Source organism: Saccostrea cucullata, unplaced genomic scaffold (genome assembly GCF_032062105.1).
Source record: "Saccostrea cucullata isolate Sc308-1 unplaced genomic scaffold, CSIRO_AGI_Scuc_v1 ctg127, whole genome shotgun sequence".
NCBI classification, from domain to species: Eukaryota; Metazoa; Mollusca; class Bivalvia; order Ostreida; family Ostreidae; genus Saccostrea; species Saccostrea cuccullata.
Genome location: NW_026940370.1, coordinates 1,127,544 through 1,143,749, shown reverse-complemented (window position 1 = coordinate 1,143,749; position 16,206 = coordinate 1,127,544). Strand labels below are relative to the sequence as shown.

Here is a 16,206-nt window from a genome sequence, read left to right as displayed (position 1 = left end):
AGCACTTTCTAAAGAAAGAAATATGAAATTTAGATATCAAACTCTGATATTGTAGTGGAAGTAAAAGATCAGTATCGTTATAAGCAGATGTCTTTTAACTATAATTAAAAATTTTAATTAGCGTTAACTTGACTGTATTTTGGTTTCAAAGAATCGGGAACGGCATACGTGGTGTCAGATTACAATTAACCAAGAAATGAACCTACAATAATTGGAGTTTGTGTAAGCATCAGAACTATGTCATAATGTGGTTAAGGCATCAAACATTAATTTCAGTTTGGAGAAGGCATTGGATGTGCGCTCAGTGTATTTCAGGGAAATCATTGTAAAATTACTTTCGCGTCATAGTTTCACTATCCAATTTCGCATTAATATTGAGTACATGTAATTTTTAATACATTTTTATTGATAATTACAATACGATATATTGTTATACCTTTAAAAACTAGTTCCTATATAAATCTTTTCTTGAAAAATAACCCCTGCAATTCCCATGTTTTATCAATCTAATTAAAATCAGATTTCTTAAATCCACGCCATATACAATATGTGTAAGAAAACGCAGAGTGTATACGGCGCGGATCTAAGAAGTCTGATTTTAATTAGATTGCATGTTTTATTGAACGGTCCTTAAAAAAGATGCGATATTGGACAGCTTACGTCACACCTTGGGCGGGATCAGCCAAATCTCTTAAGCATTCGTTGGTGTTTGGCAATGACGGAATTGTTCGAGTTTAACCTCAGTGCTGGTAAATGAAATTTACATAACAGAAGCCAGCAAAACATATTTGCAGGTAAAAACATAAATAAAAGGTATAACAAACTATTCATTGACTGTTCCCTCAAACCCAATCAATAAATCTAAAATATTCCCAATCTCTCTCTTACTCACTGTCATACTTTCAACTATGGAGTACCTTTGTCAGTTTTGAGTATTACTAATCTTGTATATTGCCAAAAATATACCATAATATTGTCAACATGTATTAAGATGGATTTCTTATAAAATGCTATATATCCCATTGTATAAAAATCTAAACCAGAAGTCTCTGTCGAGACGGAAGCTCAACTGGTTTGTACTTATAGCAAAGGAAGAGAAAAGTACTTAAGCAGTTGGGAATTGAAACTTTTCTACAGCAATAAATAGAATAATGATCCTTGATTAAGTCTCTTTATGTTCTTAGTGTAGTCTACTTGCATGCCACATTATATTATAATCACACTAAAACTGTATTTGGAGTAGCATTTTGAGAGTATTTAACAGAAATTTCTATTTTTAGTAACCACGGCAACACCGTTCATTGAAGTGAAAAACTGATACATAGAATTATGTATCTTAGTGTAGTCTACTTGTGTGCCATGTTATATTGAAATCAGACCAAAACTGTAGGAGGAGTAGCATTTTGAAAGAATTTCACAGAAATTTCTATTTTTAGTAACCACATCAACACCATTCATCGAAATAAAAAACCAATATACAGAATTATGTATCTTAGTGTAGTCTACTTGTGTGCCATGTTATATTGAAATCAGACCAAAACTGTAGGAGGAGTAGCATTTTGAAAGAATTTCACAGAAATTTCTATTTTTAATAACCACAGCAACACTGTTCATCGAAATCAAAAACCGATACACAGAATTATGTATCTTAGTGTAGTCTACTTGTGTGCCAAGTTATATTGAAATCAGACCAAAACTGTAGGAGGAGTAGCATTTTGAAAGAATTTCACAGAAAATTCTATTTTTAGTAACCATGGCAACACCGTTCATCGAAATCAAAAACCGATACACAGAATTATGTATCTTAGTGTAGTCTACTTGTGTGCCAAGTTATATTGAAATCAGACCAAAACTGTACGAGGAGTAGCATTTTGAAAAATTGTTTACAGACGGACAGACAGACAGACAGACAGACGGACGGACGACGGACGCATTACTATCGCATAAGCTCTTCTGGTCTCTGACCAGTAGAGCTAAAAATATGAAGAAAAAAAACTTTAAAGCAGAATTATTAAAATGTTAACTTCTACACTAGATATTTATCTTGAAAAAAAAAACCTACTATTAAAAATAGTTTGTTTTTAAAATTCATGAACATAAAAAGGTTAAACAAATTTTTATGTCCCATTGCAATAGACCTTAACTGGTCATTTTAGAGTAACCCCATATCTGTCTGATACATCAAATTTCTTAGAAGAATAAAATGAATATTCAACTCTGATTTTCAAGAAATTATAACAACACAACAAAGAAAAAAATATTAATAATTTATTACTTCATTTTCCGTTTAATTTTCCAGGTCATATTTTGTAATAAATTAATCCATAGTCTATTGAACTCAATCCAATATATCACTGTTGCATCCATGGTAGCACACAGATAATCAGCACTTTTGTTGTATTTCATGACTCGATGGCGGAAAAATGGAAATTTCTATGTGATTACTCCTGTCCCCACTGTGGTAGCTAAAAAAAGAGAAACTCATTGAATATAAAAGGAATATTGAAATAAAGACCAAGCAATACTTGTAAATTTGCTTCCTCTAATTTAGTTGCAATTTCCAGTTCCTATTAAATTACTTACAACTGCGTGCTTTTCTTGTCAGTAGAAAGTCTATCACATCTTGCCATTGAAAAGATTTATTTCAACTAATATTTAGAGTTATTTCCCTTGAACTGTCTACTTACATCTCCAGTTTTGATTCCCAGTTTCTTTTCAATATTCATGGCAAGCATCTGTGATCTGAATGCCAAGCCTTTGGTTTTCTCGATGACTTGTTGATACGGGGACACAGCTTGTGCTCCCATCACAACATGGCCCTGTTGATGACAAATAATCATTCTCTAATTGTAAAATATTATAAAAGAGCTGATCCTAAAAATTTGTTTTTTTATAAAGGACAATATATTTTTTTATTGGAAATTTTCAGTTAATAAAGTTTAAGGATCAAAACCATTTTAAACTATTAGCTATTGTCTTTTTATACCTTAAAATTAACTTTTTAACTAACCAGTTTTGAGTCAATTTTAGCATCCAGTCGAGCATTCCTTATGAGGTTTACAATCCATCTTTCAGCATCTTCCTCTGTCATATTCAACTTCTCTGCCAGCATGCTGTATTACAAAAGGTCAAAAAATTAGAACTATTTACAAATCAGTTGTCTCTAAATGGTGCTTCCAATTTTTACTATAGCTTGTGCAACTCAATAAACTTGAAAGGCACCGAGTTCAGATTTGGAAGGCACAAAGGGCATATTACAGTAGTTAATAATTCTTAAAGTTAATTTACTTTTAATGATTAAAATAAATGCTTCAGAGATATAGCATTATTTAACATTTTCTTTCAGACCATAATTTGTAAAAATATTTTTTGTACATTAAAACTTGTTTAGTAAAAACATGGATATTGCAAATTTATGGATATAGCTAAGTTATCTTGGATCCCCAACTATATAAATTTAATGAATCCTTATACGGATATAACGAATTACGGATATAGCGAAGTAATTTCATAGGTCTCAGTGACTTCGTTATAACTGAGTTTTACTGTAGAGGGATATAGTACACTAATTGGAAGGGGCAAACAGAGTACATGAACATTTATTTAAGCCCTATTCCCCTCCTAAGAAGCAGTCAGATCAACACACTGCTTTTTAAGCTGTAACTGTTATGTAAACAAACTTACTTTATGCTAATACATTCATGTATTCTACAGAAAGTTTCGAAGATCAGCAGGCGAGCATTCTCAATGAAGTCATCCAAACATGCCACCAAAAAGAAATCATTCACCAGCACCTGTAAATCAAATAATTCTATTTTAATAATGGACAAAGTAAAAGTTTAATGAATAATCTTATTGGAGACTACTTCTTATTTAACTAGAGGTGTTTGTGAAACTCTTAAGCCCCGCTATGGCAGCTTAAGGCTAAGGTTATTATTTTTACAAATGAAGGTCCAACTCAATGTCAAAGTTAAAAGTTGGTTACTATTAACAAAAAATTTTGTATCAAGGTATTAAAAGTGTGAAATAAGAAAGCCCTAGCACTAACCATTCAGAAAATATTGCCAGTTCAAACTTCCAAGGTCATAAGGTCAGAATTACTAGTACATATTGGTAGCAATGAAAAATTTGTCACAGGGTTGATATTTATATGTAAAAGCCCTAGCTGTGCACCAACCATTCCAATGTTATAGGCAAGGTTAAAGTTTTTATACCAAATGTACATCAAACTCCAGGGTGTCAAGGTCAAGAATTCAAAAATTATAGGTACATAAAGAAATGTCTGTTCACAGGGAAAAGGACATCGAATAACAAGAAAATTCCAGTTGATTGTCTTTTCAGGTTCTAAGAGATACATGTCTACATATATCTCACCTCTTCACATTCTCTAAGTTTCTGTTGAGCTCCATCAAAGTCAAAGTTGACATAGAGACATTCCACAAACTCTGTGATGGGGTCCTTGTATTTGTAGCTTTCCTGCATCAATAAAAAGAATTTGGTTTAAAAAGTAAGATAAGTAACTCTTCCTCTTATTTTACAAAGTTAATCATTTAAAATGTTTTTTTCCCTCCCTTGTTTCTGCAATCTTATCTAGATAGTTCTTGATAGAAGTTTGATTTTAAACATGTAAATCATTACCTGTTGAATGACCTTGACTAAATCTTTCATGACAGTCCTTCGTCTACTTTTGTTTGTAATGACTGCTGTGGTTAAATATCTAAGGATGTGTGGACATGTTGTTTGGATAGCATTCAGGTATCTGTAAGAATAAATCAATGTTATGTCATTGCAAAAGAAATGTGAGCTAGAGATAATGCATGTCAAACTTTTTTTTTTCATCTTTGGAAGGTAGATTGTAAATACTGTAATTGCATTAAATTTAGTGGAAACTAGAACTGTCCAATAGATCTAAAAAGAGGTGCTCACTATTTTCTTAGAAACAATTTGAGTGCTCATTATATATTTTTTTTAATTAATGAAACTGAGGTGCAACCAAATAAAACATCAATACTTAGTCTAATACATTTTAACAGTTTTTTTTTTTATTTCATTGAAAAAATAAAATGCAACTATTTGCAAATTGATTGTTGAAAAAACATTATACAGAATCAAATTAATCTATATAAATTTATATCATATTCATTTTAAAAATAATAAAGTGCAGTCAGCCTCAGCATGATACTCCCATCAAATATTGTTAATTCAATTATTATAAACAGTTTAAAGTGCAAGAAAATCATGTCAACCTTTAAAGGGATTTGCATAATTTTTCCATTCCTTTTAATAATTGTTTAAACATCTCCTGTGGTGCAAGCTTCAATTCTAACAAATAATCATCAACTGGTTACATTAAAGCTTGACAAATGCCCCTCCTCCACAAACATACACATATACGCATGCCTTTCATGTGGGACATAATGATATGAAATTGGTCACTTGATATTTTCAAAAAAAAAAAAAAAATCAATTTAACTAATATGTCTTAAAAACTTGATCTATACCAAATTGATTTTAGAAATAGGAGACTGGCCATCAAATGACAAATGCTATTTAAACTGACCAGCAATTCTTCTGTCTAATTCCCAAAGGACACAGATAAGAGCTCCTTTAACAGAGATATGCTCTAACAGAAATGATTGGGACAGCTTAAGCTTCCCTACATAGAACTCATTAATTAATCTTTGACTGGATGCATGCCCACTAATTGCTATCAAGGGATGAATGGATCTTAACCTTCTCCTTTGTAGTGCAAACAAAATGCATTATTGCAAAATGCATTATTGCATGTGTCATTCTGAAATTAAATCTGAAAACAAAGATTTTGTATAAATTTGTTACAAAGATTTATACTGAAAAAAATTGTGTAATCTTGATGCATCATTTTGAATAAGGTTCCTGCATGATTCTTAAGATTTGTAGGGACTGTCTACCAAAATTTTTTTTTTTAAATACTTGATTTATTTGGATTTTATATCATACTAAAAGTTTCAATCTGAAATTAATGTGGATAATGAGCATGCTGATTCCAATCCCCCCCACCCCACCCCCACATACACACACAATATAATTAGTTTTAATCATATTAAACAATATAAATTAATTTTTTTCATACAATTTCAAATTAGTTTATTATACAATATCAAATTAGATTGAAGTTGCTTTTTCTCAAATTCATTAAAGACGTACGACACACTGGGGGAGATAACTCTTGCGATTTCAATTAAGGTAGGACAAAACACCCGTGGATTCTATTTTAAGGAGGCTGGGGGGTCAACAAATTAATCATAAATTAACCACCAGATTTAACTTATTTTTTTACATACGGTATCTTAAGCTGTCAACTATCATTTGGCAAGGAAAAAATTCAGATATTTTATTTTTAAAATTTGATCATTTTTTATATCTGTATATGGAGCTCTTCTTTTAAAGGAGATAAAAATAGTCTGAAAATGGCTGCCACACCCCAGCCTCGTTAACCCATTTCTGATGAAGTCCCTGAGAAAAGAAGAATATTGCTATATTGACAACAATAAATGAACCCTGTAAGAAATATAATAAGTTTTGGAATGTTTGCGTTATATTTTGTGAAAAAATCAGAGAATCCTAAATAATGGTCACTTGGGGGCTCACATTTTTGGATTGTTTTTATGCTAAATAAGTGTAATAAACAAGCATGTGACTGTCTGTTATAAAATGCAGTGTAACTTTTGTTCCATACATAGTAAAGGAATGATATTTGGATACATATATAAGGAGTCTCCGTACTTTATGTACTACTAAGGTCAAGGTCATATCAAGAGGTCAAAGGTCAAATATTGTGACGTCATCTAATGAATCTTTGAGTTTTTTTGCCATTGAAATTTTTTTGATCGCCAAAATATCTGAAACCACCGGGTTCAATTTTCTTTATTTTTACACATTTTATTCTAGGACCCATTTGAATCATTCTGTTGATTTTTTGTAGAAATTGAATTATACATTTTCTCTTTAGAAAACTTAAACTGTCGGATATTTACATGTGAATTTTCAATTCCGACGCTACGTATGTTCTATTTTTCCTTAATATTTTACTCAAATTTCCTAGTATCAAGTTGACTTACTAACTTAAAGCAACAAAAAGGATATCTTTATTAAAAGTCTTACACAAATTTGCAATAGATCAATTGATAATTCTAAAATAAGGCTCATTCTCAAGTCTAATGTCTGATTTCACAATCTTCTCGCAGGGGTCTGATAGGCCATATTTCAGACTAAGTGGGCAAAAAATGTGCGGTTGAATTTCTTTCATATCATATATAAAGAGAGCTTTTGTATCCTAGAACAAAATATCAAAGTTTCAGGAAAATTGAATTTGAGGAAAAATTTGGCCTATCTATTGTGTCCTACCTTAAACGTTTGACGTGACGTCAAATTTAACGTCAAAAATAAAGCGTCAAAACGACGAGTAAAACGATCCCGATGTATATCAATCATGAAAGAAAATTGAGATATGGGGCTTGGCTGTGATTGTGCGTACCATACTCAATCAATAAGTATTTTTTTAATTAACCTGATTAAACTCCGTAAAAATGAAGACATAAAATACCACCCCTTAATGTTTATTTCATTTCATTTCATATACAATAAATTGTATTTTTGATCAAAGCGCAGCATTTTTTTTTATTCTGAAAATTTTATTTTACATTGCCGAAATTCTCATTATGTACAACTGGCTATATAACATTCCGATTAATGGTCTTCATTACAATTTGTGCATACACGATATAAATATTGTTTTTCTTCTTTGATTAAATAAAACAACAATAAATATTATAAACAAAAAACTTTTTACAATGTAAAATCGATGTTGTTCTCAGACCCTTACTGATCAAAGAGGAACAACTCTGAAAATGTAGGAGATGTTTATTTTCCTCCCTTTATTCACGGTTTTCACAGAATCAGATACATTTACAGCAAGACTTGATAAATCCGAGAATTGAATACTATAGACCTCATATACATAATGTAAGTATAAAATTGAAAAGAATTGTTCACTTGTACTGAAATTATCTGCATTTATGAATATCCTATTGCAGCAAATCGTAACTTTGACTTTCTGTCAACAATGTCGGTTCGCATTTCCTCGAATCAAAACAAAACGTAGCCTGTAAGATTTTAAAAAAATATCAATGTGGGATTTGATATAAATTGAAATAGATGAAGAGTTTAATGTTTGATATTTTGAAGTTAATGTGGACGAATACGGAATTTTCATTTTAACTTCAGAAGCGACGACATTGAAAGAAATGCGTACAATATTATCATGTCAGAGGGGTGTATGTAGGCTACATCTAATGCAAATGTCGATGTATCCCCACAGCCACATACTGTCTCGTTTGAAATAATGACATGAAAGAAAGTACAATTATTCCATTTATATCACAGGAGAGTTGAACATACACCATTTTTTAATGAATAAAATTAAAGAAATAAAATTAAAAATCAACATATTCAAGTTCAACAAAACTTGAATTCGTATCCAGGTTTCATGTGATATGGAATGCATAACGCATACGTACAGTATATGGACTAAACACTAAAATCTTTCAGTAATTTTTTCCTGATACATATAAAAAGAGTAGTCAATATTTATTCTGCATTCATGAATTTAAAAACTAATGCATACCTCCAGGATTCTTGATGAAATACCAGTATATTTGCACTGTAAACGACGTTTCGTCAAACGCTAATGGTCTGCGACGCAAAAAAGGAAGGGGTGGGGGTAATAGGGGTATTCAAAAATTGCCTAAAAATCTACATTTAAATACGCTTTACATATGAGAACTTTTAAATTTGTAAGTTAATATATTTTTGAAGCAAAATCAATATTCCAATTTAATTTTTTAATGTGTATTTGTAGATTCATATAACAAAGTGATCGACCCCCGTCTGAAAGACGCGCGGGAACGTGATTTATTGAGAAAGGGGGAGGGGGTAATTTTCCGCTATTAAATCAAAACTGGTCGTACAAAAATTATACAAAAAATTATGAAGATTATTTTTACTACCAGCTACCTAAAGAAAGTTTTTTATCAAAATTAAACGACAGGTTTTTTCACAAAAAATTTTGAATTTGAAAAATACGCAATTTTCAAGGCTTAGAAAATTCATAGTTTTTCAGTTTAAGGTCTTTAAAAATTGTTTTGATGATATGTATATCAAAAAGATGATTATGTTTTTGTGTTAAATGGTTAAAAGAATAAGCCAATGAAATTTGACATTTATATCTAACTTGGTTTTATTGAAAATCAAGGTTTAAGTAGTTCATTGATTAAAAATTTTCTCTCCTTGTAAGCAACTAAAGGGTGGTAACTTTCGGAAGTTCCTGTCCAAAAACCACTCGAACGATTTTGTCCAAAATATGCATACATGCAGTAGATATAGTCATGTACTATACAAAAATAACGGAAATTAAACGACAGGAATTTTTTGGGGTAGGTGTGTTGTACATCCTTAAATAAGTTAGGCTAGTCACTAAAACTATTTAAGGCTGATTCCTTAGCCCAGTTCCCAAAAGACAGATAACAAGTTCTTGATAAGAAATGTTCTACAAGTTAGCTCCTTACACTAAACTAATTAATTTCTCTCTAATTTGACATTCAATTTTCTGTTATCAAAATTCTCCTTGACCAGTGCTTCATAATTATACCCTTGGGAGAGGTAGATTTTCTCTTATAAAATAACATTTATTATGGATTGCTGTAAAGTATATAATGAAAAAAAAAATTTCTTAATTTAACATGTTTTAAATAGGGATACTGCAACATTCTTACATTTTTTGGGATTGATTATTTCAATAGTAAAAGACAGTTATTTTTTTTAAATTTTACTTTAATTAAAGGTCACAGTGACCTTGAAATAGGTCATGACACACCTTCTACCCAAGATGCATAAATTGACCAAGTTTGATGATTGTAAGTCTAATAGTTTTCTAGTTATGTCAGAGCCAAACAAAACAACAAAATAAAAAAGAAAAAATGCCTGTAAAATGCAGAAAAATCAACCAATCATGATGAAAATACCAGGTGCACAACTTCATATGGTGAATAATAAGTGTACAAATTTTCAGACAAATCCATCCAATAGTTTCTGAGAAACGGTCCGGACAAAATCTTGTCTACAGACAGACGGACAGACGGACATGGTGATTCCAATATACCCCCCTAAACTTCGTTTGCGTGGGTATAATAAAAATTAGCACCTTTTGTGTGACTTTCTGTCCCCTAATTAATGTACATACTAATATATAATGAACACAAATTTAAATAGATGGGGGTGTAAGTTCACTTTCATGACACATGCCAATCAGTTGACAGGGATTGTGCTCATTTTCAGTGCACTAATTCATGTACATTAAGGTCAAGATCTAGTAAATAACTTGAGACTAATTTTTTGTGCTACATGTAGATCCATTATGACGTCATAATCAATTTCAACTTTCTTTTTCCCATACTTTACGGCTTTAGCAGAATTATGTAGAAAATAGGGTATTTTCATGTCATTCAATTTGAAATCATATGAAAAGTAAACCTGATACCTATATTAAATTTGATATTGATTTAAAGAAGAGGCAATGAACATACTAATTACCCTTTTTCTGAGAGACTGAAGGCAATCTGGATACATTTCCTTTGCCGAATACGAACAAGAGGCCCACGGGCCTTATAGGTCACCTGAGCATCATGCAAAACTTTCAAATAATTGAATTTGGTTCATGTTTCAAGCTAGATGCTATGGCATTCACAATTCTAAAAGAGGCACCATTGCTTATCATAACTATACACTTAGCAATTGTTTAGTTTGTTTACTTACCGGTAATACCCATAAGCAGGGCAGGGGAACAAATATGCATTTCAACTAATCAGTAATATTCAGCAATAATCATAAGTGCCCCTACCACACATGAACTCCTGGCCCTAGGTATACACTTCGCAAATTTTTTGAAAAGGCACACTTGCTTATCAATAATGTTTGATTAATAATAAGGAGCAGATTTCAAACAATTCATTTTCAGTATATAAGTAGAGCCCCCCCACCCCCTTTCGGTATCCCTCACCCAGGGGCCTTGAAATTTACAATTCTGGAAGAGGAGCCCTTGCACATCATAACTATATACATAGTACATCTGTTTATTACCCAGGAGTAGAGAAAAAGATTTTCATAGATGAAATGTATTTTCACTATATAATCATTATAGAGCCACTCCGTAACACCATAACCCCTGACCACTGGGCCATAAAATTCACAATTTTGGTAGAAGCATTCTTGCTCATCATAACTATGTAATGTTACTTAGTTAGTTTATTTAATACCTAGGAGAAGATAAGAAGATTTTCAAAGAAATAATGTATTTTCACTATATAATCAATAGAGCCCCACCCTAACCCCTGACCCTGGGGCCATAAAATTCAAAATTTTGGAAGAGGCACTCTTGCTCATGATAACTTTTTACTTAGTTGGTTTATTTAATACAGAAGAAGTAGAGAAGAAGATTTTCGAAGAATATATGCATTTTCACAATATAATCAATAAAGCCCCGCCCTAACACCAGAACCTCTGACCCTGGGGCCATGAATTTCACAATTTTGGTAGAGGCACTCTCGCTCATCATAACTCTGTACTTAGTTAGTTTATTTAATACTCAGGAACAGAGAAGAAGATTTTCAAAGAAATAATGCATTTTCACTATATAATCAATAGAGCCCCGCCCTAACACCAGAACCTCTGATCCTGGGGCTATGAATTTCAAAATTTTGGTAGAGGCACTCTTGCTCATCATAACTATGTACTTAATTAGTTTATTTAATACTCAGGAACAGAGAAGAAGATTTTCAAAGAAATAATGACTTTTCACTATATAATCAACGGAGCCCCGCCCTAACACCAGAACCCCTGACCCTGGGGCCATGAATTTCACAATTTTGGTAGAGGCACTCTTGCTCATCATAACTATGTACTTAATTAGTTTATTTAATACTCAGGAACAGAGAAGAAGATTTTCAAAGAAATAATGACTTTTCACTATATAATCAACGGAGCCCCGCCCTAACACCAGAACCCCTGACCCTGGGGCCATAAATTTCACAATTTTGGTAGAGGCACTCTTGCTCATCATAACTATGTACTTAATTAGTTTATTCAATACTCAGGAACAGAGAAGAAGATTTTCAAAGAAGTAATGCATTTTCACTATATAATCAATAGAGCCCTGCCCTAACACCAGAACCCCTAACCCTGAGGCCATGAATTTCACAATTTTGGTAGAGGACTCAATGCTGATTTCAATCATACCAACAGTTTGACTGCTTGATGTCTAGGAGTAAAGAAGAAGATTTTTAAAGATTGCACTAATTTTAGTGGTTTTGGCCCCACCCCTAGGCCCCTGGGGGGGCAGGGATAATGAAATTCAAAATTTTTGTTCCCCTTCACCCACAGATGCTATATGCCAAAATTGGTTGAAATTGGTTCAGTGGTTTCAGAGAAGAAGCTGAAAATGTTTAAATGTTAACGCACGACGAATGATGCACGACGCATGTCGCACGACGAACGACGACGGACAAAAACGGATAGCAATAGGTCATCTGAGTTTACTCAGGTGACCTAAGAATACTCCCATATTCATAACTGGTTTTTCTTAATTTTTTATTGATAATGACAGTTTAAAATACAGTTTTGCATCTTGTTTACCTACAAATTATGCACCGAAACACCTCATTTGACCAAGCTAAAGTTGTAAAGCATCAATAAAGGAATTTATTTTTCATGTTTGATAAATCTGTAGGCACCTTTCATTTACTAGATCTTGACCTTAACAGTAAGTTTACTCTCAGTCTTTACTTACAGAGGCTGGTATATAAACATGTCTATAATCAGATCTCTGCCTTTAGGATGATTGAAGAAGACAAACAAACTCCAGTGAATCAGCCAGGTTCTCTGCTGAAGGTTCTGAAGAGCTGAACCAAATGGCTACAATATGGAAGAAATAGTCACTGATACATGTCAATACACATAATTATCAGGATCACTGAACAGTTCTTAAATACATTTAAAAAATTAAATATTTTCTATGTACTGCCTTTAATGGAATAGGCAAATTTACTAAAAAGAGAGCAAATGGAAGGTAGCAGAGTAAGTATGACTGTAAAACTTGTTTATTACTTGAACAGTGAGGATCAGTGTACATACATTGCTATCAATGATGTCTTTCAGCTTCTGTAGATCATCTAGTGCTGTCTCCCAATTCTGCATTAGGATTTCTGAAGCAAGTTTACCCCACATGGCATCTAAGAAATGACTGTCTGTTGATGGAAGCTGAACAAAAACAGAACATTTCAGGAAAACAATACTATAACATTTTAAATTTGCACTGAAAACTCCTTACTTAATATTCAAATACAGCCTGCCCAAAATGCAACGCAGCTGCATGTACTTTATCTATTCTGAAAGTTAGGTTTTCTAAAAACGTGTCTATTGCAAAGAAAACTTATAAGAAAATCTAATTGTTTAAAGTGTTGTCTAGCATTGAAAATTTTCTTATCCAGGCATATTTCCATGGAACCAGGGGTTTCCATACTAAGATGTTTTATTGAACTAATATGGAGAATTTATAAATGAACATTCTTTCTTTTTTAAAACAATTCTATTTAATTTTAATTAATAATCAACTTGTATAATTTATTTACCAAAACTCTGACAAAATAGAGGTATTCAGCTGCTCCTGAGTAGTTTCCACATTCGTACTGAAACTTAGCATAAGTGTACAATGTGTCCACCATACTGGCTTCAAACTGAAAAAAGCAAAAGAATTGTGAATTATTTTAATATCTGAAAATGCCATAATTTGACTTGTACTAGTAATTCACAGATTAAAATTAAAAGATTTTTTGTTTTAAAGAATATATTATTTACCCCATGTTCTTTGTTTAGGAATTCAAACAGCTGTCGACCGTCTCTATAAATAAATAAACAAAACATTGTTACCATCATTTTAATTTTGCAGTAAAAGGTATCAAGCAACTAATCCATGTTATTACGTAATGGCTCCATATCTACCTTGAACTTTGCATCTGTCTCACAACTTCTGGGTCTTCAAATATCTTCGTAATCAGTTCAGTTTCTGCCTGTAAACTTTTCAATTGGGCAACAACATCCTGTCTTTTGCCCTTTAGACCTAAGGTTTGATAATACAGTAAAAAGAAATTATTCAGAGTGCAAGCTGTGCACATTCGACTTATTATTAAAGAGATTCAATGGATATTTTACAACTTGTGATATTTTCCAGTAAGTCTAGTTCTGATGCAATATAGAAAACTGTGAAATGACACTTACTGTTAGGAACATCCTGGTCTGGATAAAGGTTTTTGTGAACATCCATTGCAAAGTCAACCATGTTGGTATTGCTCAACAAATCAAGCTTGCCTTTCAGCATTTCTTTTTCATCATAAAGCTAGAAAACAATAAAGAATACAAATTTATTTAACAGTATTCCCGTCAGATCGTTGAAATTTCCCTAGGTAATCGCAATGGTAGTGCATAGGGAATGTTTCACTTATTAGGATAATGTCTGAGAGAGTTTTGGCCTGACGTAATAATCTACCTCGGGTGTTATCATACATTCTCTATGCACTTCCGTTGCTTTTACTTAGGGAAATTTCAACCTTCTGACAGGAATGCTCTTTAAGGAGATATTGTGGGATTCTTATGAGATGCAAAGTCAATCAAATAGCATAGACTACGACAGAAATATATGTAGAGACAGTGTGAATCGACATTCTATACGAGCACAACAGGGACATTAGGTCCCACAGAAAAATAATGAGTCCCACCAGTATATATGATATTTTATTAACATTTAACAACATATCTTTATAGAAATGTTTTAGAAGCCGGTTACAATAATTAGTTAAAAAAACAAAGAACGATAACTCCTATATCCTCATATAACTCTATTATAGTGTTTCCTAATCCCAACAATAATTATAACATTTACGTAGTTTTGAAAACAAATATTAAAAGATATTATAATTTTGTTATTAAATTAATTATATTATAAAAATGCAAGAAGTTTTAAGATGTTTTCTAAAGATCATGTATAAACAAAGAGCAGTAACTCTTACATCTGTGTTTTTCACAATAAACGCCTTGTGTAGCAGTTCTAACGACTAAAAAAAAACTACTACCAAAAACAGACATTTTCAATCAATTTTTATATAAATTTAACAATTTTACAACATCAAAACTTGGGAAATTCAATTAGGTTGAAATAAAATGTGTTTTTAAATCCAGAAAGACCAGTGGGGGTACAACATAAACAAACTGGAGAGGCATACCTTTCTCTCTTATAATGTATGGTGGGGTATTTTTTTTTGTGGAGCAATTATCTTGGGATTTTGACGATTTTTTTCATATTGTACACATGATGAATAAGTGTAATACATATAATTTGTGAAAAAAATGCTCAATAAGCCAACAACAGGGTTAAATATCATCGTTGTGTACAGGGGGGGGTGTATATAAACAATAAACATGGGTGTCAGGAAAACTTACCAAGTTGTTGTTAAATTACATAAAACCACAGTAAAAACTATTGTAGTTAAATGTAAAAAAACAAAGTTATAATATAAAATCCTGTGATAAAGGGATCTATTTTTAGCAAACAATCAAATTCATGTTCTCAGTATGAATATAGTTCCTGTTGTTTACATTTGAAGCAGAAGTGTGCCTTATGGCACACACTTAATACATTTTATCAAAACTTTTTTTGAAATATGCACTTGAAGTTAGTGCACTACACTCCCTCTTCTATACGAGCACAACATGCTCAATATTTACACTAACTTCCAGTGCCCATGCCTTATGGTGGCCCATACGCACTTTCAAAGGTATATTACTTGACTTGTTCATAAAAAAATTGTTGGAATGGTCAGATATAAGTTCACTTGCCTCTTTCACAGATAAAAATTCTAATAAAGGAAACACTAAATGCCGGTCCAAGTATTGGCCCATACGCGTGGTCAAGTCGAACTCCGCCATCTTGCCTGAAAGAACTATAAAATGTGAAACCAAATTTAGATGGAATATTTCCGGAAAAAACTTTTATCTCGTTTCATTAAATAAACTATATGTAATTGCAATTTCTTTGCATCTGTTACCTTAAATAAGGCAATT

At 32.1% G+C, this 16,206-nt stretch overlaps 1 protein-coding gene across 1 annotated transcript; it reads right to left on the bottom strand.

The window, feature by feature from the left end:
• Positions 1-2,250: 2,250 nt before the first annotated feature.
• On the bottom strand, positions 2,251-16,080 carry LOC134255188 (eukaryotic translation initiation factor 3 subunit E-like). The gene is made up of 13 exons (XM_062737692.1): positions 15,982-16,080; positions 14,368-14,485; positions 14,092-14,209; positions 13,948-13,990; positions 13,722-13,826; positions 13,225-13,350; positions 12,881-13,005; positions 4,639-4,759; positions 4,375-4,476; positions 3,685-3,794; positions 3,011-3,113; positions 2,688-2,819; positions 2,251-2,465 (listed from the first exon to the last, which is right to left on the bottom strand). Exons 1-13 carry the CDS (start codon positions 16,069-16,071, stop codon positions 2,442-2,444), a joined length of 1,317 nt encoding a protein of 438 aa, XP_062593676.1. The 5' UTR covers positions 16,072-16,080; the 3' UTR covers positions 2,251-2,441.
• Positions 16,081-16,206: the final 126 nt, after the last annotated feature.

Bases quoted from the DNA above. Each gene is read 5' to 3' on its own strand.
- LOC134255188 (XM_062737692.1), bottom strand. From the start codon at position 16,071: ATGGCGGAGTTCGACTTGACCACGCGTATGGGCCAATACTTGGACCGG. The intron at 13,827-13,947 runs GTAAATAATATA...TGCTTTTTTCAG, and splicing joins TCCTAAACAAAGAACATGGG to TTTGAAGCCAGTATGGTGGA. The intron at 3,114-3,684 runs GTAAGTTTGTTT...TTTGTAATACAG, and splicing joins CATGAATGTATTAGCATAAA to CATGCTGGCAGAGAAGTTGA.